Source organism: Pan paniscus, chromosome 6, assembly GCF_029289425.2.
Source record: "Pan paniscus chromosome 6, NHGRI_mPanPan1-v2.0_pri, whole genome shotgun sequence".
NCBI classification, from domain to species: Eukaryota; Metazoa; Chordata; class Mammalia; order Primates; family Hominidae; genus Pan; species Pan paniscus.
The window spans coordinates 91,542,690-91,567,779 of NC_073255.2; the positions used below are offsets into that span (position 1 = coordinate 91,542,690).

At 48.0% G+C, this 25,090-nt stretch overlaps 1 protein-coding gene and 1 non-coding gene across 5 annotated transcripts in view; one reads left to right on the top strand and one right to left on the bottom strand.

Annotated features, from left to right (window-relative positions):
* Positions 1-857: 857 nt before the first annotated feature.
* FKBP6 (FKBP prolyl isomerase family member 6 (inactive)) overlaps positions 858-25,090 on the bottom strand; it is a 29,822-nt gene continuing 5,589 nt past the window's right edge. For 2 of the 4 annotated variants that reach the window (XM_055114508.2, XM_055114509.1), the window contains 4 exons: positions 18,706-18,900; positions 18,156-18,265; positions 16,642-16,734; positions 15,531-16,159 (listed from right to left, as the gene is read on the bottom strand). In XM_055114508.2, coding sequence (XP_054970483.1) covers positions 16,644-16,734; positions 18,156-18,265; positions 18,706-18,900 — 396 coding nt within the window. In that variant the 3' untranslated portion in view covers positions 15,531-16,159; positions 16,642-16,643. Of the gene's footprint in view, positions 1,316-15,530; positions 16,160-16,641; positions 16,735-18,155; positions 18,266-18,705; positions 18,901-25,090 lie in introns of those variants that run through there. The other 2 variants (XM_003815576.4, XM_008968538.4) reach the window with 2 other exon arrangements.
* LOC112440540 (U6 spliceosomal RNA) lies at positions 20,339-20,445 on the top strand. The gene has a single exon (XR_003028577.1). It is a non-coding gene; the product is annotated as a U6 spliceosomal RNA (small nuclear RNA).

Below are 25,090 nucleotides of genomic sequence, written 5' to 3' on the forward strand. Positions count from 1 at the left end.
GAGGTGGGGCAGAACAGGGGAGGGGAGCCTCCTGCCTCAGCCCCATGAGGGAGCGTGGGACCCTGGGAAAGGCTCAGAGACGCCTGTGTGGGGCAGGAAGCCCGGGGTGTCGGGGCGCAGGAGGGTGAGGTGGCCTCAGGGCTGTGTGGGGCAGGGAGCCCGGGGTGTTGGGGTGCAGGAGGGTGAGGTGGCGTCAGGCCTGTGTGGGGCAGGGAGCCCGGGGTGTTGGGGTGCAGGAGGGTGAGATGGCCTCAGGCCTGTGTGGGGCAGGGAGCCCGGGATGTCGGGGCGCAGGAGGGTGAGGTGGCCTTAGGGCTGTGTGGGGCAGGGAGCCCCGGGGTGTTGGGGTGCAGGAGGGTGAGGTGGCCTCAGGCCTGTGTGCGGCAGGGAGCCTGGGGTGTCGGGGTACGGGAGGGTGAGGTGGCCTCAGGGCTGTGTGGGGCAGGGAGCCCGGGGTGTCGGGGCGCAGGAGGGTGAGGTGGTCTCAGGGCTGTGTGGGGCAGGGATCCTGGGGTGTCGGGGTACAGGAGGGTGAGGTGGCCTCAGGGCTGTGTGGGGCAGGGATCCCGGGGTGTTGGGGTGCAGGAGGGTGAGGTGGCCTCAGGGCTGTGTGTGGCAGGGATCCCGGGGTGTCGGGGTACGGGAGGGTGAAGTAGCTTCAACTTTCCATTAAGCTGCTGGCATCAGCTCCCCACACTGGGAGCGGGCTTAGGGAACCCCAAGCCTGGTGTGCAGCGTTTCGTTATCAGGCGAATCAGAACCGCTGGCTCCAGAGCTTGAGCCCCAGCCCCACTGGCAAATGGCCTCCGCCTGCCCACCTGGGGACTCTGGAAGCTTAGCTGAGTCCACGCAATTTACTTATACTGGATCTTGCAAGGACAAGGAAGTGTTTTATTTATTTACAACAAAAACATTTGTAACATAATTCTGTCTTCAAAACAGAGAACCCTACAAAATACACAAAGCAATCTCTATTGGTGTTGACTCAGGGACATTCGCAGCCGGAAGCAGGGCTGGGACTGGGAGGGAAGCCAAGGACTAATTCCGTCTAAAAAAACAAGAAACTGCCTTAAAAAAAGTAGCAGTGTTCTACTTGTCAGTAGCTGCGCTTTCCCCTCCCTTCTGTTACGAACACGGAAAACAGAAAACAGCACCTGTGAAAACACGTTTCAGCCGCGTCCATGAGAGATGCGGCCACAGGACATTCCAGCCCCTGCTCCTGGAAGGTGGCTGCCACGGCTGCGCTGGGAGCTCCCTTCCACTCCCCCAACGATGGAGAACCACAGCTCTCTCCCCTCGTTGGTAGGTGAAGAACCTGGGAATCAAACAGCCATTAAAAACATCTCAGGACTCAGCAGCTGCCACACGACGTCACAGTCACATGTGCTGAGGGCTAGCAACTGAGGTCAGGGAAGGGCATGGCCGGTGACCACACAGGAGCCAAGAGACAGATGCCATCACTGTGTGGCCCTACTAGATGGGCTCTGGGAAACTTTTTTTTTTTTTTTTTTTTGAGACAGAGCCTTACTCTGTCACCCAGCTGGAGTGCAGTAGCACAGGCTCTGCTCACTGCAACCTCTGCCTCCCGGGTTCAAGTGATTCTCCTGCTTCAGCCTCCTGAGTAGCTGGGATTACAGGCACGCACCACCACGCCTGGATACTTTTTTTTGCATTTTTAGTAGAGACAGGATTTCGTCATGTTGGCCAGGCTGGTCTTGAATTCCTGACCTCAAGTGATCTGCCTGCCTCGGCCTCTCAAAGTGCTGGGATTACAGGCATGAGCTACCCTTTCCCTTCTCTTTCCTCCGGACCCCAATGCAACCAAAGGAGCCAGCATCTGAGAGAGGGAAAAGGAGGTGGGGTGTCAGGAACAGACCCCTTTCCAGTCAGACTTCCAGAACCACAGGCAACGCGACAGAAGTAAGTAAAGACTGAGGTGGTGGCCAGGCGCACTGGCTCACACCTGTAATCAAAGCAGTTTGGGAGTCTGAGGCGGGCGGATCACTTGACATCAGTAGTTCGAGACCAGCCTAGCCAACATGATTAAACCCCATCTCTACTAAAAATACAAAAATTAGCCAGGCATGGTGGCTGGTGCCTGTAATCCCAGCTACTTGGGAGACTAAGGCAGGGAGAATTGCTTATACCCGGGAGGCAGAGGTTGCAGTGAGCCAAGATCGCACCACTGCACTCCTGCCTGAGTGACAGAGTGAGACTCCGTTTCAAAAAAAAAAAAAAAAAAACCAAACCAAACAAAAACAAACATTTCCATAACATGATAAGAAAAAAATACAGCTCAGCCAAAGCCAGCATGGTGTTTAATGGTGGAGCGAGCAGCAGCTCCATTACGGTCATGAGGCACACCCATCGCTACTGTTCTGGAAGCATGCACCCCACCATCAGGCTCTGAATAAGACATGAGAGGAGGGCCAGGCACAGTGGCTCATGCCTGTAATCCCAGCACTTTGGGAGGCCAAGCTGGGGGGATCACCTGAGGTCAGGAGTTCAAAATCAGCCTGGCCAACATGGTGAAACCTCGTTTCTACTAAAAATACAAAAATTAGCTGGGCGTGGTGGCAGGCACCTGTAATCCCAGCTACTCGGGAGGCTGAGGCAGGAGAATCGCTTGAACCCAGGAGGCAGAGGTTGCAGTGAGCCGAGATCACGCCACTGTACTCCAGCCTGGGTGACAAGAGTGAAACTCTGTCTTGTGAGGGGAAACAAAAAAGATACAAGAGGAGAAGACAAAATGACCATTACCGGCATATGGTATCACATACCTGATGCATGCAGTGAAACTGCTGATAGAACTCACAGAATTAATGACAGAGTTATCAAAAATAACTTAAAAACATCAGAAAGGTGTTTGGTTATAGAGAAACAATTAGGCAATTTACAGAGAGGCCACCTCAGTCTGGAAACATGTGAACAGAGACCTGGTCAGGGAACTGCTAATGCTAGTAATGAGATCCTATTTGAGATACACCAACCTGGCAAATATTAAAAAGTCTAGCAATCCAAATGATGGCAAAGCGACGGAATGGAATCTCTCAGACACTACCAAGAGCAAACTGGTACAGCCACTGGAGAGGTCAGTTTAGCATGACCTAGTTCAGGCAAAGACACACCCATCACAACCAGTGATAGGACTTTGACTGTCACAGGAAAGTCAGGCGTGAGGATAGCTCCATGACCATGTTTCTGTGTGTCTATCTAATCTCTACCTACCTACCTGCCTACTAATCACTGTGAAAACCATTTCCATATCCTGACAGGGTGGAATGCTATCCAGCCACTTCTTAAAAACGACATAGTTCTCTTTGTGTTAACTTAGAAAACACTCAAAATGCAATAAAAATATATTCTAGTACAAAATGTATAATTCTTTTTGTGGACAAGTTACATATACACTCACATTTTTTTTTTTTTTTTTTTTTTTGAGACAGAGTCTTGCTCTGTCGCCCAGGCTGGAGTGCAGTGGCACGATCTCTGCTTTCTGCAAGCTCCGCCTCCCGGGTTCAAGCCACTTCCTTGCCTCAGCCTCCCGAGAAGCTGGGACCACAGGCGCCCGCTACCACACCCAGCTAATTTTTTGTATTTTTAGTAGAGACGGAGTTTCACTGTGTTAGCCAGGATGGTCTCAATCTCCTGACCTCGTGATCTGCCTGCTTCGGCCTCCCAAAGTACTGGGATTACAGGTGTGAGCCACTGCACCCGGCTGGCATGTGGCATTTTTATAATTCAAAATTAAGTACTACCAAAAAATTGGAGAGTGGGTACAGGAACAGCAGAAAGATGTTCACTGTCAAGCCTGGGTAATGATACATGGGTAGTGATCATGTTATCATTTTTTTTTTTAACCTTTGGAGACGTTTGAAAATGTCCATAATGACAAGTTTAATAATAATCAAGTGAAAAAAGAAAGTTTTGATCTAGGGTGTGTCCCATGAAATGACTTTAGGAATAAGCCCTAAAATCAATATTCTCCAGGCATGAATGCAGATGGGGGGAGATCAACTTCAAGCTCCCTACAGACGAAGGGATCCCACGAGGTTCAGGTAGTTGAATTTTCAAATCGGAGCCAATAAAAAGTAACACTTTAGCATAAACGAGAATGCGCCAACATAGGAAAGCTCAGCTCACATTTCATTTTGAAAACCCAATACATGTAGCGCACAGAGGTGCAAAGTCAGAAAAAAGCTGTATCCGTGGCTCAAGGAGAAATAAGTCCGGAGATCAACAAAGACAATGGCAGTCAGGCTGAGGCAGCGAACACAGACAAAGGTCCACAGCCGACTCCAGCTGAATCCATTCCTACGAACCAGGCTGCTTCCACAGCGGGCGGGCCCCAGGCCTCGGAAAAGGCACAGGGACTGTGAACTAGAAACCCAAGCAGCAATGCCAGTGGTGTCCACCATAATCGCACAACATAATAAGCAGTAATCAAAGAAGGGTGTGAAATGTAACAGAGAAGACAGAGGAGTGATGTAATCGCGGAGCCACGGGCTGGAGGCTGTAGAGCCCAGGATGTTTCTGTCGGAAATCTGAGGACAAAGAGCTGAGGATCAAGGCTCAGCAGGTGCCGTTCCCACGGTGGCGGTGGGTGTCGTGTGCCAGCCCTGCCTCGCAGCCCCAGCCTCAAGCACTTCCCTGTACCCTGCAACGGGGAACTAGAGTAAACTCAGCCATGAACATCATCTGGTGAGAAGACCCTGGAACCCTGCATGGGTCACTCAGCCCTTCAAAAACACTGATCAAAGTTATGGCTGCCTCTTCAAAATCCCAGCAGATGAACCAAGGCTGTACATAGTAAACGTGGAGATTGAAAGACCTTCCTGAAACCATTCAACTGGTTCCCCTTCCCAAAATGCATTACTCAGCCAATCTTAAGAACCTAATCTGGATATCTCCAAAAATATCAACTGAGGGGGAAAATTTTTTGAGGAGTCCTCACCCCTTGGGACTCTGCTGTGACACTCTGGCCAGCCTGCAAGGCGGCAGTCCTCCGGCCTGCTGGGTCCTCCACCTGCCCCTTCCACTCCTGCCAGGCGGCTTCTCAGAGCCAACCCTCATTGCAGGGACTCCCTGACCTGCTTCTCCCCACCCACCGTGTGGCCCTGGCTCTCTGGCGGCCACTCCATGCTGACTGCTGAGCTTCCCGCAGCCACCCTCGTGCTCCACCAGCCCAGCTCTCTGCTCCTCCCTTGGCCACATCCCTCTGCAGGGAGTGCGATTACTTCCCCACTGTCACAACTGGCCACCTAGTCCCATGAGAATGCGCATGGAGCTGAGTGGTCTGGAGCCCACCCTTTCCAGGCTGACATGGAATGAGAGCGCCTGCAGGTACCTCCCGGTTTTGGGGGTGGGGCCAGGCCTCACAGCATGGCTCTGCTGCACTTCCTCCAACAACTGCAGCTCACCACCACCAGCTGCCACTGTGCTGTGATACATGGTCAAAGAAGGGTCAAAGTGCCATCCAAACTGCCACGCTTGTTTAAAAACAAGGTTTAGGGAGGCCAAGGCAGGAGGATCACTTTAGGCCAGGAGTCTGAGACCAGCCTGGCCTACATGGTAAAACCTCGTCTCTACTAAAAATAACAAAAATAAGCCAGGCGTGGTGGCGCACGCCTGTAATCCCAGCTACTGGGGAGGCTGAGGCAGAAGAATTGCTTGAACCTGGGAAGCAGAGGTTGCAGTGAGCTGAGGTCGTGCTACTGTGCTCCAGGCTGGGCAATAGAGCGAGACTTTGTCTCAAAAAAAAAAAAAAGAAGAAAAAAAGAAATACTGTGATAATTACCAAAATGTAAATCAGAGAAATAAATTCAGCACATGCTGTTGGAAATATGGCACCAACGGACTTGCTTGATGTGGGGTTGTAGCAAACCTAGCATTTGTTAACAATGTAAACAGTACAGCAACCCTCAAGTGCAGTAAACAAACAGCAGAAAGATGAGGTGAGCTGTGTCCATCAGGCCCCAGCCACCAGAAGGGAGCACGAGAAAGGAAATGTTCTGAAAGACGGCTGTCAGGATGATCTCATCTGGGATGGAAAGGATTAAGCCGAGAATGCTGAGGATGCAGAGTGCTGAGTTATCTCTGCATTGGCAAGATGTGTAGTCCCTCGCAGATGCTGATCTGTAACAGAGTATGAGAGATGGGAAAATGCCCCCCAAGATATCCTTGTTCCAATTCCCGGAACCCACGAATACATTACCATACATGGCAGAAGGGATTCTGTGGTTAAATGAAGGATCTTGAGCTGGGCGATTATCTTGGTCAGCCCAATGTAATCAGATCCTCGTAAAAGGGAGGCAGGAGGGTCAGAAAAAGGAGGAGACAAAATGACAGAAGCAGAGGGGAGAGAGGGGCTGAATGAGAGATTCACAGAGAGGGTGAGAGAGAGGGAGAGACAGAAAGGGAGAGAGGGAGAAATATTGGAAGATATCATGCTGCTGTCTTTGAAGAAGAGGAAGGGGCCACTAGCCAAGAAATGCAGGCAGCCTCTCTAGGCCATTTCTTGGAGAAGCAAAAGGAAGTTAGTGCAGATTTGCTCGCATTCATGGCCATGATATTCAGCTCACCAAAAAAATGAAGCTGTATGACCTCAGGATGCCAAACATCCTGGAGATGCCCCTCTGTCTGCCTCTTGCTGCCTTTTCTGTTTGGACTGATGCTGACAATGACTGCTGTGGGTGCACTCACAGTGACGGCAGACCACATTCTTCTCACCTTGTGAATGTCTGAGTGACCTCTGAGCTAGAGAGAACTTTTGCTCATAGCTCTTCACTTCTTTTATCTATTAGATTTGAAAACCCTTCTCTGGATTCTTGAGCCTCTGAGGCTCACCCCAGTTCATCTCAGCTTCACCCTGGGTCGGTGGCTGCTTGGGAGCGTAGGGGAGCATCAAAAGTATGACAGTCAATAACAGCTACAACCAAAGGTCTTGAGAACAGGATCAGCACCTGCAGAATGGGGGTCAGCCAGCAAAGCTGGCGGGGACTCATGCTTTCCCTAGAAGGTACAAGGCACTGGCTTGATGTCAATTCCTTATTGCTTAGGCTCACTTCTTTCACTCACTACCTGTACACTTAATTATCCAGGTTGGTGTTTGGGATTATGTATGCTTGGAGGCAGGGCTTATGCACCTAATGAACCCAAGAAATTAAAAACAGACTAAGCCGATATCTGACGGTCTTCAAGAAGCATAAACAACTCCACAGTGATCTTAAAGATGTGACTGCTCCATGGCTGGGCCCGAATCCCAGCACTCTGGGAGGCCGAGGCAGGAGGATCACGTGAGGCCAGGAGATCGAGATCAGCCTAGGAAATATAATGAGACCCCATCTTACAAAATAAAAAAAATCAGCAGGGCATGCTGGCACACACTTGTAGTCCCAGCTACTCCAGAAGCTGAGGCAGGAGGACTGCCTGAGCCCAGGAGGCTGCAGTGAGCTATAACTGCACCACTGCACTCTAGCCTGAGTAACATAGGAGACCTTGTTTCTCTCTTAAAATAAAAAAGTGATTCAGCTTCACCCTGCAGACAATGCAACCAAGGCCCAGAGAGGTGAAATGACTTGGCTAATGTCATAGCAAGAGATGAAACTGAGGATCCAAACGTTCTGTCTTTCAACCCCATCATGAATCATAAAGGGCACTTCCATGATTGTGGACGATCAGCAAAAGGAACCCAGTTATCTCCAGGATTGAACTTAGTAGCTGTCATTCGTACCTCATCCGCAAAGAACACAGAATCCACAACAGTAAATCTTAGCAGGAAGCAGGGTTGAGGCCTATTACGGCTGCCAAGAGAGGATGTGGAGAGGGAATGAAGGGCCAAAGCAACCCTTCCAGAGGAAATGCCTTCCCAGGAAGGGGTATGATGAAAAGGCAGCCACCGAAGTTGAGGTATTTATAGCCACACAACAAAGGGATGACTTCAGGGACACCTCCAGAGCTGGGAGAAAAGGCACTTCACAGGTACGTGGAAGATTAAGAGCCCAGGTCACACAGTTTGCCTGGAACAGGGCATGGCCTTCATCTGACAATAAGAGAATGCCTTCCTGGCCCAGATGCCCGGCAGAAGATGCAACGCCATTTAGAGGAGGGGGAAAAAAAAAGTAGAGGCATAGGGAAGGAAAGTCAGAAAAATTAATTACAAAAATTGCCAGGTGCGGTGGCTCACGCCTGTAATCCCAGCACATTGGGAGGCTGAGGCGGATGAATCACCTGAGGTTAGGAGTTCGAGACCAGCCTGGCCAACATGGTGAAACCCCGTCTCTACCAAAACTACAAAATTTAGCTGGGAGTGGTGGCGCATGTCTGTGGCGAAGGTTGCAGTGAGCTGAGATCGCGCCACTGTACTCCAGCCTGGGTGACAGTGCAAGACTCCGTCTAAAAAAATAAAGGAAAAAAAAAATTACAAAAATATATTTAAACAAGTCTTTATTCAGGACTCAGAAGTGTCTCACTGGATGCACGAAGTAACTTTGAGAGACTCAACACTAGATATTTCTTAATCTCTTTGGGAAGAAGGGGATCAAACAGATTCCCTACCTAGATCCAGTCACATACCGAGAGAGATGATGATCTGCTCCCGGGGTTTCCTGGCAACTGAGCAGGACAGCCGGGTCACAGGAAGGCTATTTTGGAACCAGGGAACCCCTGGCCCCAGAGGCCTCCTGTGGCCTCGGCGTTGGCACTGGGCTGAGGGCCTGCTGCTCCGGGGCTCACCTCAGGCCAGCTCTGAGCCAGGACCAAACCCCAGAATCTCAACCGACCAGAGAGTACTCTCCACAACCTCGCCTTTACTTCCACTTGGGCCTCCTGACTTTCCAGAAAACATTGTTTTTAGTCTGTTAAGATCCTCTTTCCCCAAGGCTGGCCAAGTAGCAGGGCTCAATACTCTACAGCCCAAAGGCTTCAGCTTCTCTTCAACAGAAAAAGCAAAGGAGGGGGGAATTTCCTCAACATCTGAGAGAAGGATAAAAGTGCATGGCCGCTTCGGGGTCACGCACCACCTGAATACAGCAGCTGAATATGTTTGAGGCTTCAGGCATCATCTGGGGCTTAACATTTCAAATCCAATGAAAACACTCAGTTGTTTATACACACAGAGGCCTCCTCAGGGAAAGGGTCCTGGTTCTCTAAGCTTTACTCCTTCCCCAATCTGAGGCAGAAACAATCATTCTTCCTCACAAGAATGTCAGGAAAGTTAAGTGGGTTTACAGACATGATGATAAAGCACTAAAGACAGGGGATGACACTTCCACTCTGGGCCCACATGACGATGGACTGGACTCTTTATTCATGGCTACATGGGATTCTAGTAATATGCCAGTACCTCTTAAGCTGCACATCATTTTGCTATTAAGGGGTCTGTGGCCGGACAGCAGGGGGTGGACTGTGACATAGTCAGAAATATATATTTGGTCTCTATCCATTTCCTGACACACAGTTCCTAAAACCCCCAGAATCTCTGAAATGATGGGTGTTTCTTTGTATGCTAATGACATGACTGGTGGCTGGGGATTCTCGGACAGCCTCAGAATGGGGGCTGGTTGCCAGGGAACCAACCATGGGACAAGGGAAGGGCTGAAGCAACCTTCAACTGGCAATCACCAATGGCCAACCATTCAACCAATTGTGCCAGAAAGAACAGGGTTTGGAGAGCTTCCAGGCTGCTGAACACGTGTGGGTGCTGGCGCATCCCTTCCCTCACACCATGCCCTGTGTGCCACCCCATGTGGCTCTTCATCTTTTTTTTTTTTTTTTTTTTTTTGAGACGGAGTCTTGCTCTGTTGCCAGGCTGGAGTGCAGTGGTGCAATCTGACCTCACTGCAACTTCTGCCTCCTGGGTTCAAGAGATTCTCCTGCCTCAGCCTCCCAAGTAGCTGGGACTACAGATGTGCGCCACCACGCCTGGATTTTTTTTTTTTTTTTTTGTATTTTAGTAGAGACGGGGTTTCACCATGTTGGCCAGGATGGTCTCGATCTTCTGACCTCGTGATCCGCCTGCCTCGGCCTCCCAAAGTGCTGGGATTACAGGCGTGAGCCACTGCACCTGGCCTTTTTATTTATTTTTTGAGATGGAGTTTCGTTCTTGTTGCCCAGGCTGGAGCGCAGTGGTGTGCAGCTTACCGCAACCTCCACCTCCTGGGTTCAAGCGATTCTCCTACCTCAGCCTCCCGAGTAGCTGGGATTACAGGCATGCGCCACCACGCCTGGCTAATTTTGTATTTTTAGTAGAGACGGGGTTTCTCCACATTGGTCAGGCTGGTCTCGAACTCCTGACCTCAGGTGATCTACCTGACTCAGCCTCCCAAAGTGCTGGGATTACAGGCGTGAGCCACCCTACCTGGCCACCCTTTTTAAATTTTTTTTTGGGACAGGGTCTCACTCTGTCACCCAGACTGGAGTGCAGTGGCGTGATCTGGGTTCACTGCAGCCTTGACTTTTCAGGCTCCAGCAATCCTCCTGCCTTAGCCTCCCAAGTAGCTGGGACCACAGGCACACACCACCACATCCAGGTAATTTTGGTATTTTTGGTAGAGAAGGAGTTTCACCATGTTGCCCAGGCTGGTCTTTAACTCCTGACCTCAAGCGATCTGCCCACCTTGGCCTCCCGAAATGCTGGGATTACAGGCCTCAGCCACCACGTCTGGCCCATTTGTATCCTTTTAAAAACCTCTGTAATAAACTAGTGACTATAAGTAGGTGTTTCTGAGTTCTGAGCACCATTCCAGATGACTCAACCCAAAGGAACAGGTATGGGAACCTCTGATGTATAACCAGTTAGTAAGAAGCACAGGGACAACCTGGAATTGTGACTGGAGTCTGAAATGGGGTCAGTCTTGTGGAAATGAGCCCTTAACCTGTGGAGTATGCACTAAGTCCAGGTCAAGTGTCAGAGCTGTAATGTAGGACACTGAGCTGCTCTCAGTGTAATGTAGCTGAAATGGAGGACACTGAGCTGCTTTCAGAATTGGTTGGTGTGGGGAAAATCCCTACATGTCTGGTGTCAGAAGTGAAATGTTCTGGAAGTCCTGAGTGTTGTGAACGAGAGTATAGAAGGAAATAGGCTTCCCTGCTATACAGGGAGGATGTGGGCAGAAGCCTAGAAGGAAACCTTGGCTTTACCTTGGTAACTGTTAAAGCCAGAGGTTGAGCACATGGGGGAATCTTAGTATTATTTGTTACGTAACTTTGAGATTTTTCAAAGAAGGGGGGGAAAGGCGTGGCATTATGAAAAAGACAAATCTGAGAAGAGCTCTTAGATTCAAACATTTGATTGATGAAATGAAGATGGAAGAGTTGGAAAATTAAGAACATTTCACAAGGGAGAAAAAAAAAGATTTTAAGGAGACAGAATAGGAGATCCCTGAAGGAGGTCCAACTTCCAGTCAATAGGTGTCCCATAACAAGATGACAGGGAATAACGAGGAAGACGTGATTTAAGAAATAGTATAGAGAAATTTCTCGGCTCTTAAAAGCTTAAGCCTCTAGAAGTAAGGGACCTATCTAAAGGACTTGAGCAACAGGGAGTACCTGGACATGCTACTGTGTAATTTTAGATGAATCAAGAATAAACAGATATGGCTGGGTGCTGTGCTCACGCTCATAATTTCAGCACTCTGGAAGGCCAAGGAGGGAGGATCACTTGAGCCCAGGAGTTCCAGACCAGCCTGGGCAACATGGTGAGACCCTGTCGCAACAAAAAATAAAAAAATTAGCTGGACATGGTGGCACATGCCTGTGGTCCCAGCTGCTCAGGAGGCTGGGGAGGGAGAATTGCTAGAGCCTGGGAAGTTGAGGCTGCAGTGAGCTATGATCATGCCACTGCACCCCAGCCTGGGTGACAGAGCGAGACTCTGTCTCTAAAAACAAAGTGGAGCACAAGAAATACTGTCTTTAGCTGTATGAAGCCAAGAACATCAGTATTGAATTATTTTTGTTATAATAATCTAACAGAGGATCTACAAGTAGTAATGTAAGAGAAGAAAGAGTTATATTATAGCAGGAAGTCAACAGATAAATATCCAAAACATAAATCAAGAAATGGTAATAGAAACATAGTATTGAGCCCTGTGGAAGACTCTCCAGAAGAAACTGAAATTCAATTCGGGTTCCCTGTGTATATGCAGTGTTTGACTCCGGCTCTATCACTTAGGAGCTCTGCAACCTTGGCAATTACATAGCTTCTTCACATCTAATTCATCAACTGTAAAATGGGGATCATATCTACATTATGCAGATCTTACATTAAAAATATTAACACATGTGAAACATGTAGAAGAATACCTGGCATTTAAAATATGATTAATAAAAATTTTGACCAAAATTAATAAAAATACACTAAGAAAAAAGTATAAATGCTAGGCAATACTAGCAAAACAACCTAGAAGAAAAATGTTATGATAAACCAAGAGCAAAAGAATGAAAGCCACGCGTAGGTAAGCTGACCGTGTGGGTGGTCACCTCGCCCTGCACCCCTGGTCCTGCCAGGTAACCCAAGACTCCCTCAAGTTCTGGCCGCCCCTCATGGAGTTTTCCCAGTCACTCCTGGTACATGGGGACCAGCCCTGGACTCCTGGTTCTGGCCTCTGCCCACCCACCTCTGTTAGCAGATGGCTGACATGTCACTAAAGCTGCCCTCCTCCACAATCAGTAACTTCGGTTAGGGCATCTTCAGCCCCTCAGGCACTATGGTCATGCTCCCTCAGGTAAGGTCTGGTTTGTCAGGAGAACTCTTCACAGAGAATACCCTCCTGTCAGTTCCAGATGGGAGGCTGCATACTCCTGCCACCTTTCCGCTCTTGCCAGTAGGTTCACGTCCAGGCTGCCATCACCTCTTACTCAGACACCTGCCACCTGATGGACCTGCCACTTTAAATGTGTCCCCACGCTGCCCCTTTAGCCCCTCAGAGCAGCTCAGCTCTGGCCAGGTCTTCTCCTCCTCTATAATGCCCTACAGGATGCCACCCACATTCCAAGGAGGCCCCAAATGAAAGGACAATATCAGGACCTCTCACAACTCCCTCCTGGGGCCCCTTGGGCCCATCCCCCAGGCCTAGCTCAGCAAAGCCTCTTTCTGATCAGGGGTGCTCCCTCACAGCCCACTCTTGAACACTGTGATTTAATGGACTTATCTTGTTGTCCCTGTTTAGACCCCCAATCCCTGCAGGTCAGGGCTGCAGAAGTGGTACTGGAACTCTCTCTATATGCCACATAGCATCTAGAGTGCCCACCAACAGTCGGCTCCCCACAGGGATGGCAGGAGACAGTGTGAAGGCGGGCCACGCGGGGCAGGGCAGGCATGGCTTTCCCCCGTTCGGAACACTTTCCTCTGGCAGCCATTCCTTGCATTTGGTATGTTTGGGAACAGCAGGCAACAAAATCTGTCTGCTCTTGAACGAGGCCCCTCCTGCTACTTCCTTTCCTCGGGTGGTGTTTTTTGATGCTAAGTATAGGATGTCATATTTCATCTCTGCTGTGTGCCTTGGGGATGGGAGCTGCTACCTCTGCCTTGAAGGTCTGCAATTACCTGATGGTAAAAACGACCAGGAAGGTGATCTAATTTCTCCCTTCACCCACCTCTCAGGCCCTCCAGCTCTGCTCGGATAGACCCTAACAGGGACTGCACCAGCTCCCGAGATGCCCCACAGCCCCGTGGAACACAGTGGAGTGGCCCGGGAACAGATGTTTCCCCAAAAGCAGTCAAAAGTGGCCCCTTCCACTGTGTACTCCATGGTGGGAGAACTCATGGCAGGACATTTGACTGGTAAATCTCCTATCAGGTCAGATTCTGTCTTCCTATTGTGTCAGCTTACTGGTGCTGACCTTTGGAAACCACAGAACAAATTTCACCTGTTGTATGTTAACCATTTAAATGCCTGAAAATAGCTATAGAGCTCCCTTCACAGCTCCTTTCCAGACACAGTAAAATGATCACAAGGGCCTCAGATACCAGCATGTCAGGATAGGAAGGACAAAACACAAACTCCCATTCATGGGGTTCTACATAACCCCAACCAGGCCGGAGTCCTGCCCAGGATCTTTCAAACTGAAGAGTTATGTTTGGGGCAGGAAGAGGAGGGACTTTTAGGGTACAGAACTCTCACTCCATTAGGGAGGAGGTTGCAGAAAGGGATGTATGGGCACTCCCTACAGGGGGAGAAAACAAAGCCGAGGGGAGACTGAGTCCCTAAGGCCCTCAGAGCTGCCTGGTCACTGTTTGCCCAAGGACTGCCAAACTCCTCCTCAACTCTGTGAGCCACTCCCAGGACCCCTTCTGCAAATCTTTTTTTTTTTTTTTTTTTCTGGCTGATGCTAAAGATAGGTTTCTGTCCCTGGCAATACCAACGGTCCAACAGCCAATCCCAGAGCCAGCCTGGAGGATGTTTTATTAGAGGCTGGTCTATTGCTTCGGCTATTTCACACTTAGTCCAACCAACATTTCCTGAGCACCAATCGTGCACCTGGCATGGCTCCAGAAGCTAGAAAATGCAAAGATGGAAAAGGCATACTGTCTACTATAGTCAGAGGCTTAGAGCACATAACTAATACTTAAGAGAACACTCATTCCACCAGAAGTAATCTTACAAGTCAGTGGTATCTAACATCTAAGATGAAAAGAACAAAAGTTAAAATTGTCCTAAGCCAGGTGCAGTGGCTCAGGCCTGTAATCCCAGCACTTTGGGAGGCCAAGGCGGGAGGACCACCTGAGGTCAGGAGTTTGAGACCAGCCTGACCAATATGGTGAAACCCTGTCTCTACTAAAAATACAAAAATTAGCCAGGCGTGGTGGCTCACACCTGCAGTCCCAGCTACTCGGGAGGCTGAGGCAGGAGGATCACTTGAATCTGGGAGGCAGAGGCTGCAGTGAGCCAAGATTGTGCCATTGCACTCCAGCCTGGGTGACAGAGGGAGACCCTTAAAAAAAAAAATTGTCCTGGTTAGTGACAACTAGGTTGTCAAGATGACCGGATTTTTAGCTTATTTTAAATGACTAGGCCTCAAATACTACAGAAAAAAAGGGGAGCAGGGAGAGCAAAGACACAAAAGCTAAAACTTATCACAGCTGTGACAGCAGTGGCAATATGACAGTGGTGGCTACTTTAGAACACAAATACAGTCATTGCTGATGGTAAGATAAATGCTGGAGTTGGAAATCTGGGGGAAAGCACCTGAAGATCAGCAGCCTCCAGTCCTACAGACTGAAAAGGCTGGGAAGCAAACATGATGGCGAGGAAAACTGCTGCCCAGCTGGGCTGCCCAAGCCCTTGTCTGGGATGGACCCTGGCAGACCTGGGTCTTCATTCATGACAGGACTTGTGGGGTCACAGTCCAAAATGTTTGGCAAACAGTCACTGCCCTTCATTTTTACTGGATACTAGAAGTGACCAAACAAGGGAAGTCCTCTGGCTCACATCTCAGTTCTGAAGACCTGCAAATATGTACTCCAAAGGCCACTGAAAGACCTGAAGGCCAGGGTTCACATGGCCAGCATCAGTGACAAAGGCAACATTTACCTGTGATGCTGGTGGGCGCATCTGAAAGTGCAGATAGCAGCAGTTTATGGACCGCTGTGAAAATGTCGGGGATGAATAGGCCTTTTCACTGCCTCCTCCTCTCAAGCCCCTTTTGTAGGGAGATGGAGGAAGCAACAAAGGAGAGATTTATCACCATGAGCCCGTTCAGCAGCTGTTTTCTTGTTGTTCCTTGTTTAACTTCTCTGAGAGAGCAGAGTTATCTGTGCAGCTAAGCAGGTGTTTCAGGCAGGTGATTTTGTTTCCATTAATTTTATTAAATAGTAGACCAGACTGGAGGGTTCAGACTGGAGGGTTATCTCATGTGCTTGGGAACTCCCGCCCTGTGCCTGCAAAATTACTAGGTGTGATCTTGGGAGGAATGCTATATTCTGCTCCCTGTTGCTTTCAGCATCTTCAAATCTCTAAGTCTAATAGGAAGCAGAATTTAAGAGCCACAGCCCATCCCCACCCTGCGATCTTGTCTGCTTTAGTAATGTGTTAGAGACACAGTCAAGTTGGAGGCTTTCGAGTTCTCAGGAGAAAGAAGATGAACAGAAGCTTGACACGTCAAAGCCCAGCTCTATCAACCATCACATTCATGACTCTATTCAGTCTCATGTTCCAAGCAACTGCAAGGAGAGTTTCACATAAAACATGAAAAAAAAAAGGTTTTTTAAAAAATAAATTTAGGCTGAGCGCCACAGCTCACAGCTGTAATCTCAGCTACTCAGGAGGCTGAGGCAGAAGAATCGCTTGAACCTGGGAGGCGGAGCTTGCAGTGAGCTGAGATCGCACCACTGCACTCCAGCCTGGGCAACAGAGTGAGACTCTGCCTCAAACAAACAAACAAACAAACAAATAAATAAATAGCTCAAGGCCCCCCTGAACCTATACATTTAACCCACAGGTCTGGGCGAACTTTCTTCTCACGGGAAAGGTAGGCGTACAGCACGTGCATCCTGCACTACCGTTGTGTTGTTCTTTACAGCAAGGAACTTGTCTACCCCTCGTCCACCCTCAGCTGCAGACAGCCACCATTCACTTGGGGGCGGAGGAGAGCAGCACGCTTCTCCATCCGGAAGCCTGTGTGCCACCCTGGCCCTTTGATTACCTTCAACTTTCTCCTGCTGTAGAACCATCACCACAGGGCGCGAACATGCGGTGCCACATTTCTTTCTCTTTATCCACATAGTCCCTGTAACAGCTGGAGAGGGAAATACACACTCATTAGAGGAGGTCTGTGTTTGGAGGAGGTGACATCTGGTGGCTGGAATTCTCCACTCACATCCAGAAACACTGAAAATTTATCAGGACTCAAACTGAGTTGGGAGGGATGGAAGTAAGCTGGAGAGGTGGGGAGGCAGGGAAGGCTCCCACAGCTGGCCAAGGAGCCAAGCCCCTGGACAAAACCCCCTAACTGGAAAGGACAGCTGCCTTGAAGGGCAGGTGCCTCTGGCCACCAGGCTCCGGGCTGAGTCTCGCCAAACGACCCCTCACCCTCAGCAGCCTCTAATCTCTCCTGATTTTCTCACTAAAGAATGACCAGATCTGACAGGATACTTTTAAATACCAGAAAGGAAATTGCTGGCAAGTCCTAAAAGGCTTGAAATGTAACCTAAGAGATACTCACATCTCAGACACTAATGCCAAGCAAGCTTTAACTAGCAATCTGGACTGAATGTTTAATATTAAGACAAGTAGAGAATTTCACCATTACAGAAGAAGATATACCTTAAAAGCCATGGACCTATTACCAAGTGATGGAGTTATGGGGGACTCCTATTTATAGGTAGACATTTTCAAGGTTTTCTACAATGGACACAAAACTTCTATAATGAGAAAAAATTACATCACTAAAAGACTGGTGTGCTTAGTCACATGGTAACAAGGAGGTCAATCCATGGGTATGAGTCAGACCCGAAACACCTGTTTCTGGTCACATGAGGACCTACGAGGGGCCTTTCTGCACTTGGTTAGGAGCAGTGGTTCTCGGTGGAGCACGCAGGGAAAAGCGCACCAGAAGACTCTTTTTAAGTGACACCGGGGCCAGTTGTGGTGGCTTGTGCCTGTAATCCCAGCACTTTGGAAGGACGAGGTGGGGGGATCACCTGAGGTCAGGAGTTTGAGACCAGCCTGGTCAACACGGTGAAACCCTGTCTCAACTAAAATACAAAAACAATTAGCCAGATGTGGTGGTACACGCCTGTAATCCCAGCTACCTTGGAGGCTGAGACAGGAGAATCGCCTGAACTTGGGACGTGGAGGTTGCAGTGAGCCGAGATCATGCCATTGCCCTATAGCCTAGGTGACAGAGAGGGACTCCATCTCAAAAAAAAAAAAAAAGTGACACCCTCCCGCCTCTCTAGGGGTTGTTTATTTGCGGTAGGGGAAACAGAAAGGTGGGCAATGATGGAGATGTATAGTCTGGCAGTCTGTCTCACCTGCTTGCTGGGAACTGCTGGTGCAGCGCACGGCCGAGCACTTCAGAAACCCAGCTGTAGAGGGGGCTGCCTCCTAACACTCTGGGCAACACCGCCAGACTGTCCTTTGTTGGGGGGGGTTGGGGGACAGACCAGAGTCACAACCCCACCCATCTCTCTTCATGCTCCTGCAAACACAGCTCACCTAGCCAGTTTCTTCAGCTCATTATTGATGTCATGATTGAAGGGTTGCTCCTTCTGGGCTCGAACTAGAAAATCCCGGGCCTTTTGATACTCAGTCAGGAGAAGACAAGCCTGTCCCAAGGAGAGAACTTTAAAAGCACAGTTAGAAAAGATATCATTTGGCTGGGCACGGTGGCTCATGCCTGTAATCCCAGCACTTTGGGAGGCCAAGGCGGGCGGATCAACTGAGGTCAGGGATTCCAGACCAGCCTGGCCAACACGGCAAAACCCTATCTCTACTAAAACTACAAAAATTAGCTGGGTGTGATGGCGCATGCCTGTAATCCCAGCTACTTGAGAGGCTGAGGCAGGAAAATTGCTTGAAGCCAGGAAGCGGAGGTTGCAGCGAGCCGAATTTGCGCCACTGCACTCCAGCCTGGGCAACAAGAGCAAAACTCTGTCTAAAAAAAAAAAAAAAAAAAAAAAAGACAGCATTTTTGCAGTAGCTGAGTTGAGCACTGCTACTACCTTTTCCTGGGTGTTTATTCCCAAGTCACTGGCTTCCAACTCACCTGTCCACACCTGAAGAGGGCCTTGGCATTCTTTTGGTCAATGATCAAAGCCTGCTCTCCATAGCACAGGGCTATGGTGGGTCGGTCTAGCTTCAGGTATGTAAAGGACAGGTTCAGGAGAACAGGAAGCTTGGCGGCCTCCACCAGGTGCTGCTCTTCAGGGGGTGCTGATCGCCGGCGCAGAAGCAACAGGGCCTGTGGAGAGGGAAGGCAGATGGTCAAGAGGAGTAACAGTCTTATGTACAAAACCCTAAAGAATCCACACACAAAAACTATCAGAGCTAAAAATCGGCTGTTACAGGTTGCAAGACACAAGATCAACATAAAAAGTCAGGTATATTTCTTTTTTCTTCTTTTTTCAGATGGAGTCTTGTTCTGTCGCCAGGCTGGAGTGATCTCAGCTCACTGCAACCTCCGCCTTCTGAGTAGCTGGGACTACAGGTGTGCACCACCATGCCTGGCTAATTTTTTCATATTTTAGTATGACCATTTTGGCCAGGATGGTCTCGATCTCCTGACCTCGTGATCCACCTGCCTCAGCCTCCCAAAGTGTTGGGATTACAGGCGTGAGCCACCATGCCCGGCCAAAAGTCAGGTATATTTCTATGCTCTAGCAATGAACTACCCAAAAATGAAATTAAGAAAACAACTCCATTTACAATAGCATCAAAAAGAATACAGTAAGTAGCAATAAACTTAAAACAACGGAAAGACTTGCACACTGAAAACTACAAAATGTTGTTGAAATAAATTAAAGATGATTCAAATAAAATGGAAAAATATCTCATGTTCATTAATTGGAAGACTTAATATTAAGATGGTAATATTTTCCTAACTGGTCAACATATTCATGCAACCCTACCAAAATTTCAACAGCCTTTTTTGTAGACACAGACAAGTTGATTAGATAATTCATATGGTGGCCAGGCACAGTGGCTCATGCCTGTAATCCCAGCACTTTGGGAGGCTGAGGCGGGCAGATCACCTGAGGTCGGGAGTTTGAGACCCGTCTGGCCAACATGGTGAAACCCCATCTCTACTAAAAATACGAAATCAGCTGGGTGTGGTGGCAGGTGCCTGTAATTCCAGCTACATGGGAGGCTGAGGCAGGAGAATCACTTGAACATGGGAGGCGGAGGTTGTGGTGAACCGAGACCACACCACTGCACTCCAGCCTAGGTGACAGTGCAAGACTCCACCTCAAAAAAAAAAAAAAAAGAAGAGTCACATGGAAATTCAAAGGACCCTGAATAGCCAAAATACTCTTGAGAAAGGACAAAGCTGGAGAACTCATATTTCCCATTTCAAAACTTACTAAAAGACAAAAAATAAACAAAAAACACAAAACTTCCTAAAGCTACAGTAATTACGCCAGTGTAGCACCAGCATAAGGACAGACATGTAGATCAATGAAATTGAACACAGAGTCCAGAAATAGACTTATATATCTACAGTCAACTGATTTTCAATAAGGGTGTCCAGACCATTCAATGGGAGAGAACTGTCTTTTCAACAAATAATGCTGGGATGAGAGACTATCAACATGCAAAAGAATGTTTACCTTACACTAGATGCAAAAATTAACTAAAGTGGAGCATAGCCCTAAAAGTAGGAGTTAAAACTCTAAGATTCTGCGCTGGCTTCGGCAGCACATATACTAAAAATTGGAAAGACAGGGAGAAGATCGCATGGCCCCTGTGCAAAGATGACATGCAAATTCATAAAGCATTTCATATATATTTTTTAAAAACTATCAGACTTTAGAAGTACACATAGGTGTAAATTTTGTGACCCTGGATTAGAAAATGGTTTCTTAGATATAACACCAAAAGCACAAATAAGCAAAGAATTAGACTTCATCAAAATGTAAAACTTTTGTGTTTCAATGGACACTGCAAAGAAAGTGCAGACAGCCCACAGAACAGCATAGAGCATTTGCGCATCCTGTGTTTGTTGAGGGTGTAGTATCCAGAGCACAGCAGCAACATTTACTCCTCAGTACAAAGACAGATGACCCAACTTTCAGATATGCATAGACTCCGAATAGACATTTTTCCAAAGAAGACAGACAAATAGTCATTAAATGCATGAAAATATGTCCAATGTCATCAGTCATCAGGGAAATGCAAATCAAAACCACAGTGAGATACCACTTCACATCCGCTAAGATGCCTAACTTTAAAAATATAAAATAAGTGTTGGTGAAGATGTGGAGAAATTGGAAGCTTCACACATTACTTGTGGGAATGTAAGATGGTACAGCTGCTGTAGGAAGCAGTTTGGCAGATCCTCAAAAATTTCGACAGTTCCCACACAATCCAGCAATTGCACTCCTAGGCACATACCCAAGAAAACTGAAAACGTGTTCACACGAGAACTTGTACATAAACGCTCACTGCATCAGTCATAATAATCACGAAGTGGAAACAACCCACATGTCCAACTGATGAATGGACAAAAAGCAGCAGAGCCATCCAACGGAAAAGTAGCCTTACAAAAGAACGAGGGTCCGGGTGCGGTGGCTCATGCCTGTAATCCCAGCACTTTGGGAGGTTGAGGTGGGCGGATCATCTGAGGTCAGAAGTTCAAGACCAGCCTGGCCAACATGGTGACACCCTGTCTCTACTAAAAATACAAAAATTAGCCAGGTGTGGTGGCAGGTGCCTATAATCCCAGCTACTTGGGAGGCTGAGGCAGGAGAATCCCTTGAACCCGGGAGGCGGAGGTTGTAGTGAGGCCGAGATGGCGCCAGTACACTCCAGCCTGGGTGATAGAGTGAGACTCTGTCTCAAAAAAAAAAAAAAAAAAAAAAAAAAAAAAAAAAAGAACATGGAAGAACTGGAGAAAATGTGTCAGGAGATGGCAGCACAGGCAGAAAGTCATGAGCCTTCCTTGGTCCTCCCTTCCATCTCTAAACTCTGGGAATTCACCAGGCAAGTTCCCATCAACTGTCTCCACACCTTCTGAATGGATTCAGCTCCCATTCACATCACCAGCTGGAACCTCACGCCTGAACCCTGCTCTCATACCCAAATGAAATCGTGAAGCAAGTTGTCAGCTGGAAACAGTTTTCTACAGGCCCTGCTTACCTGCTCATTCCCATGAGTAATCAAAATTGAAAGTAACACATTTCTTTCCCAGTTATTCCTTGGTTTAAATTTTTTTCTCAGACCAGGAAGTTTCAAGTCATTCCCTTCTTCTGTTTCCTTGATCTCTTATATATACAACTTCATCATATACAACGTCATCAAGTCTAACCATCCATTTTGTGGGAGTACTTCCAGAGCTTTTTCTTCTATTTGCACAACTCACAGCTGCTTTAACACATTCCCGGACCCTGTTAACAGATTCAGCCGCAGCACACCCAGCACGGTGCCTAACATGAAACAGAGCCTCATTAAAATGAAGTTTGTCATTTGACATGTCCTGCCCACAGTGGTGTGCTGGTACATGTTTAATAGCCAGCTCTCGGGGGAGGTGGACCCCTGTTTGTAGCATTTGCCTATTCCTATGCTGTAAATATTCCTCCCAGAGCTGATTTCAAACTACCAAAGTGACATTAACGAGGGCACAAAACTCCTGAAAATTTTACAATTGAAATTTTGAGTTTTCACGAGCTCCAGCACAACTACTGCCTCTTCCCCGAATATGACTTTTATCAACACACTCTTCCTCAGTGGTTCCCTGCCATCCACTTCATCAAGTCCAAATCCATCCACACATATTTGAATGTCTTCCTGAATCTGGCCGCCTCCTATCACCTATGATTCCTTAGATGTAACCTATGTTTCTGACTAGGAATCTACCAACTGTGGCCTGAATAGGTTCTGATCACTTTGTTCATCTTTTTTCCTGCCGAAAATTTATGGTGGAAAGGACAAGACAGCTCTCAGGGACCTCTTTTATAAGGCCACTAACTCCATGCAAGAGGGTTTCATCTTCATGACCTCATCATCTGCCAGAGGCCTCACCTCTTAATATCACATGGATGATTAGGTTTCAACATACACATTTTGGGGAGACACAAACATTCAGACCATAGGTATTGGTTAGCTGTTGGAGCTGCATTTAACTCCCTAACTAGATTCAAATCCCTTGAAAGCAGGAAACCCCATACTTGTGTGACCCAGACAATGCTGAGCAAAAGGTGGAGACACAGTGGTGCTGACAATGTCAGTCCGCTGCTCCAAAGACTGAGAAACTTTCCACTAGGAAAAGACGTGCAAAACCTCTGGCTCAGCAAGGCAGGCTCCACACACATCCCTACTTTCTCCAACCCTAAGGGACTAAGACAGGTAGTACTCCAACACAAGCAAAGGACAGGAAAAGGACCAATAAACCCAAAGGGTCAGGGTGGGTGGCAGTGTGATGACTGATTTGGCAGAGTGGTGCCAATGTAAAAGGGACCGGTCTGCCCCTCAGAGCCTGGAGAGACCTAGGAACTGATGGAACCAGGAATTAGAGCTATCTGGTGGGGCTGAATAAAGGAGGTCAGGTCAAATGTTCCCCACCCCGTCCACTGCCCCTATGTGTCCAGATGGCCTCAGCAATCACGAGGTCTCCTTTCTGGGAAAATGGAACCAAAGAGGCCCTTGACTTGGGGGCAGGCTGGAGCAGACAGCAGGAAGGTGGTATACTGGTAACGCGGCTATGAAAAGGAATCTCAATAACAGACAGTGAGAACCTCTGTCCTGCTGCCCAGCTTGGCTCCCAGAATGCCGGTCCCTTGGCACACACACGGGGCAGAAAGAGGAGGACTCAGTGGACCCTGAGGAAACACCTACATACTTTAATGTGTGCAGGCTGTCTTTGACCACACTGCAACCTGCCCCACCAAGCACCTGGAGCTCCCAATCAGCTTTGTGATGTCTCTTTTAAATCTTAGTGGTCAAAGATCACCAGCCATTTGAGGAAAGCCTCTGTGAAAGAGGTGGCCTCCTGCCTCCCAGCAGCTGCCCTCCCTTCATAGTAATAGGACTTTTTTTTTTTGGCCAGGAACACGTACAACCAGAATTTAGATATTTGCTAGGCTTCTTTGCAGCTAGGCAAGGCCTGGAGAACAGGTTCTGGAAAACATAATTCAGTAGAAGCATCATATGAAAAGGACCTTCCTTAACAGAGCTGTACATGCCTCCAGCCTTTCTTCCCTTCTGCTGCTAGAACTCAGAGACCCTCATCTTGGACTACAAGGCCAGAGTCTCACCCCAGAAATGAGAACTGGGTATCTGAAAATATCTGGAGCAGAGTCACCAACTGGCCCTAGCTTGCATGCCTCTACTCTAGCCTTTTACATGAGTGAGAAATAAACCATCTTTAGGTCATTGACAAACTTAGTGCAAAAGGACACAGTCCCCAATATGCAGAAGAACCAAACAGAAAAAGAATGAGATTAAATTATAATCGACAGTCTAAATATATAAAATAATATACACATGAAACAAGAACAGAATGCTAGGGAGGGGAAGAACAAATAGCCCTTCAATTTTCTAAAATTTATTTTTTGTAGAGATGGGATCTTGCTATGGTGCCCAGACTGATCTTTAACTCCTGGCTTCAAGCAATCCTCCCACCTTGGACTCCTGAAGTGCTGGGATTATAGGTGTGAGTCACTGTGCCTGGCCCCCCAATTTTAAATGAAAAATTCATCAGAAGAGGTGGCAAAAAGTCAAGGAAAGCTTCCATACATGACACAAACAGGAGAAAAGATGGAAACTAGGTGGGGAGGGGGGAGGGACAGCAGCCAGAAGCTCAGTGCAGGAGGTCTGATAATAGGAGTTCCAGACAAAGAGGGCAGAGGGAACAAGAGTAAATTATCAAAGAAATAACTCAAGAAAGTTTCCCAGAGTGGAGGAAAAGTTTCCTGAATGAAAAGATACACACACGCAGAGGCACATCACCGTAAAATTTAGGAATGCCGGGGAAAAACGATCTTCGTCTCTACAGAAGAAAAAACAGGTCACATAGAAAGGAATAAAGAACCTAAGTAGTAGTAAGATTTTTTTGTTGTTGTTGTTAGCTTTGAGCTCAGAACTAACAAGACCTTTTTTTTTGAGATGGAGTTTCACTCTTATTCCGCTGGCTGCAGTGCAATTATGCCATCTTGGCTCACTGCAACCTCCACCTCCCGGGTTCAAGCAATTATCCTGCCTCAGCCTCCCAAGTAGCTGGGACTATGGGCACCCACCAACACGCCCAGCTAATTTTTGTATTTTTAGTAGAGACGGGGTTTCACCATGTTCGCCAGGCTGGTCTTGAACTCCTGACCTCAGGTGATCCACCCGCCTCGGCCTCCCAAAGTGCTGGGATTACAGGCATGAGCCACCGTGCCCAGCCAAAAGACTTTTTAATAACAACTCTAGACAAATATGTATTTAAAAAGCAAGAA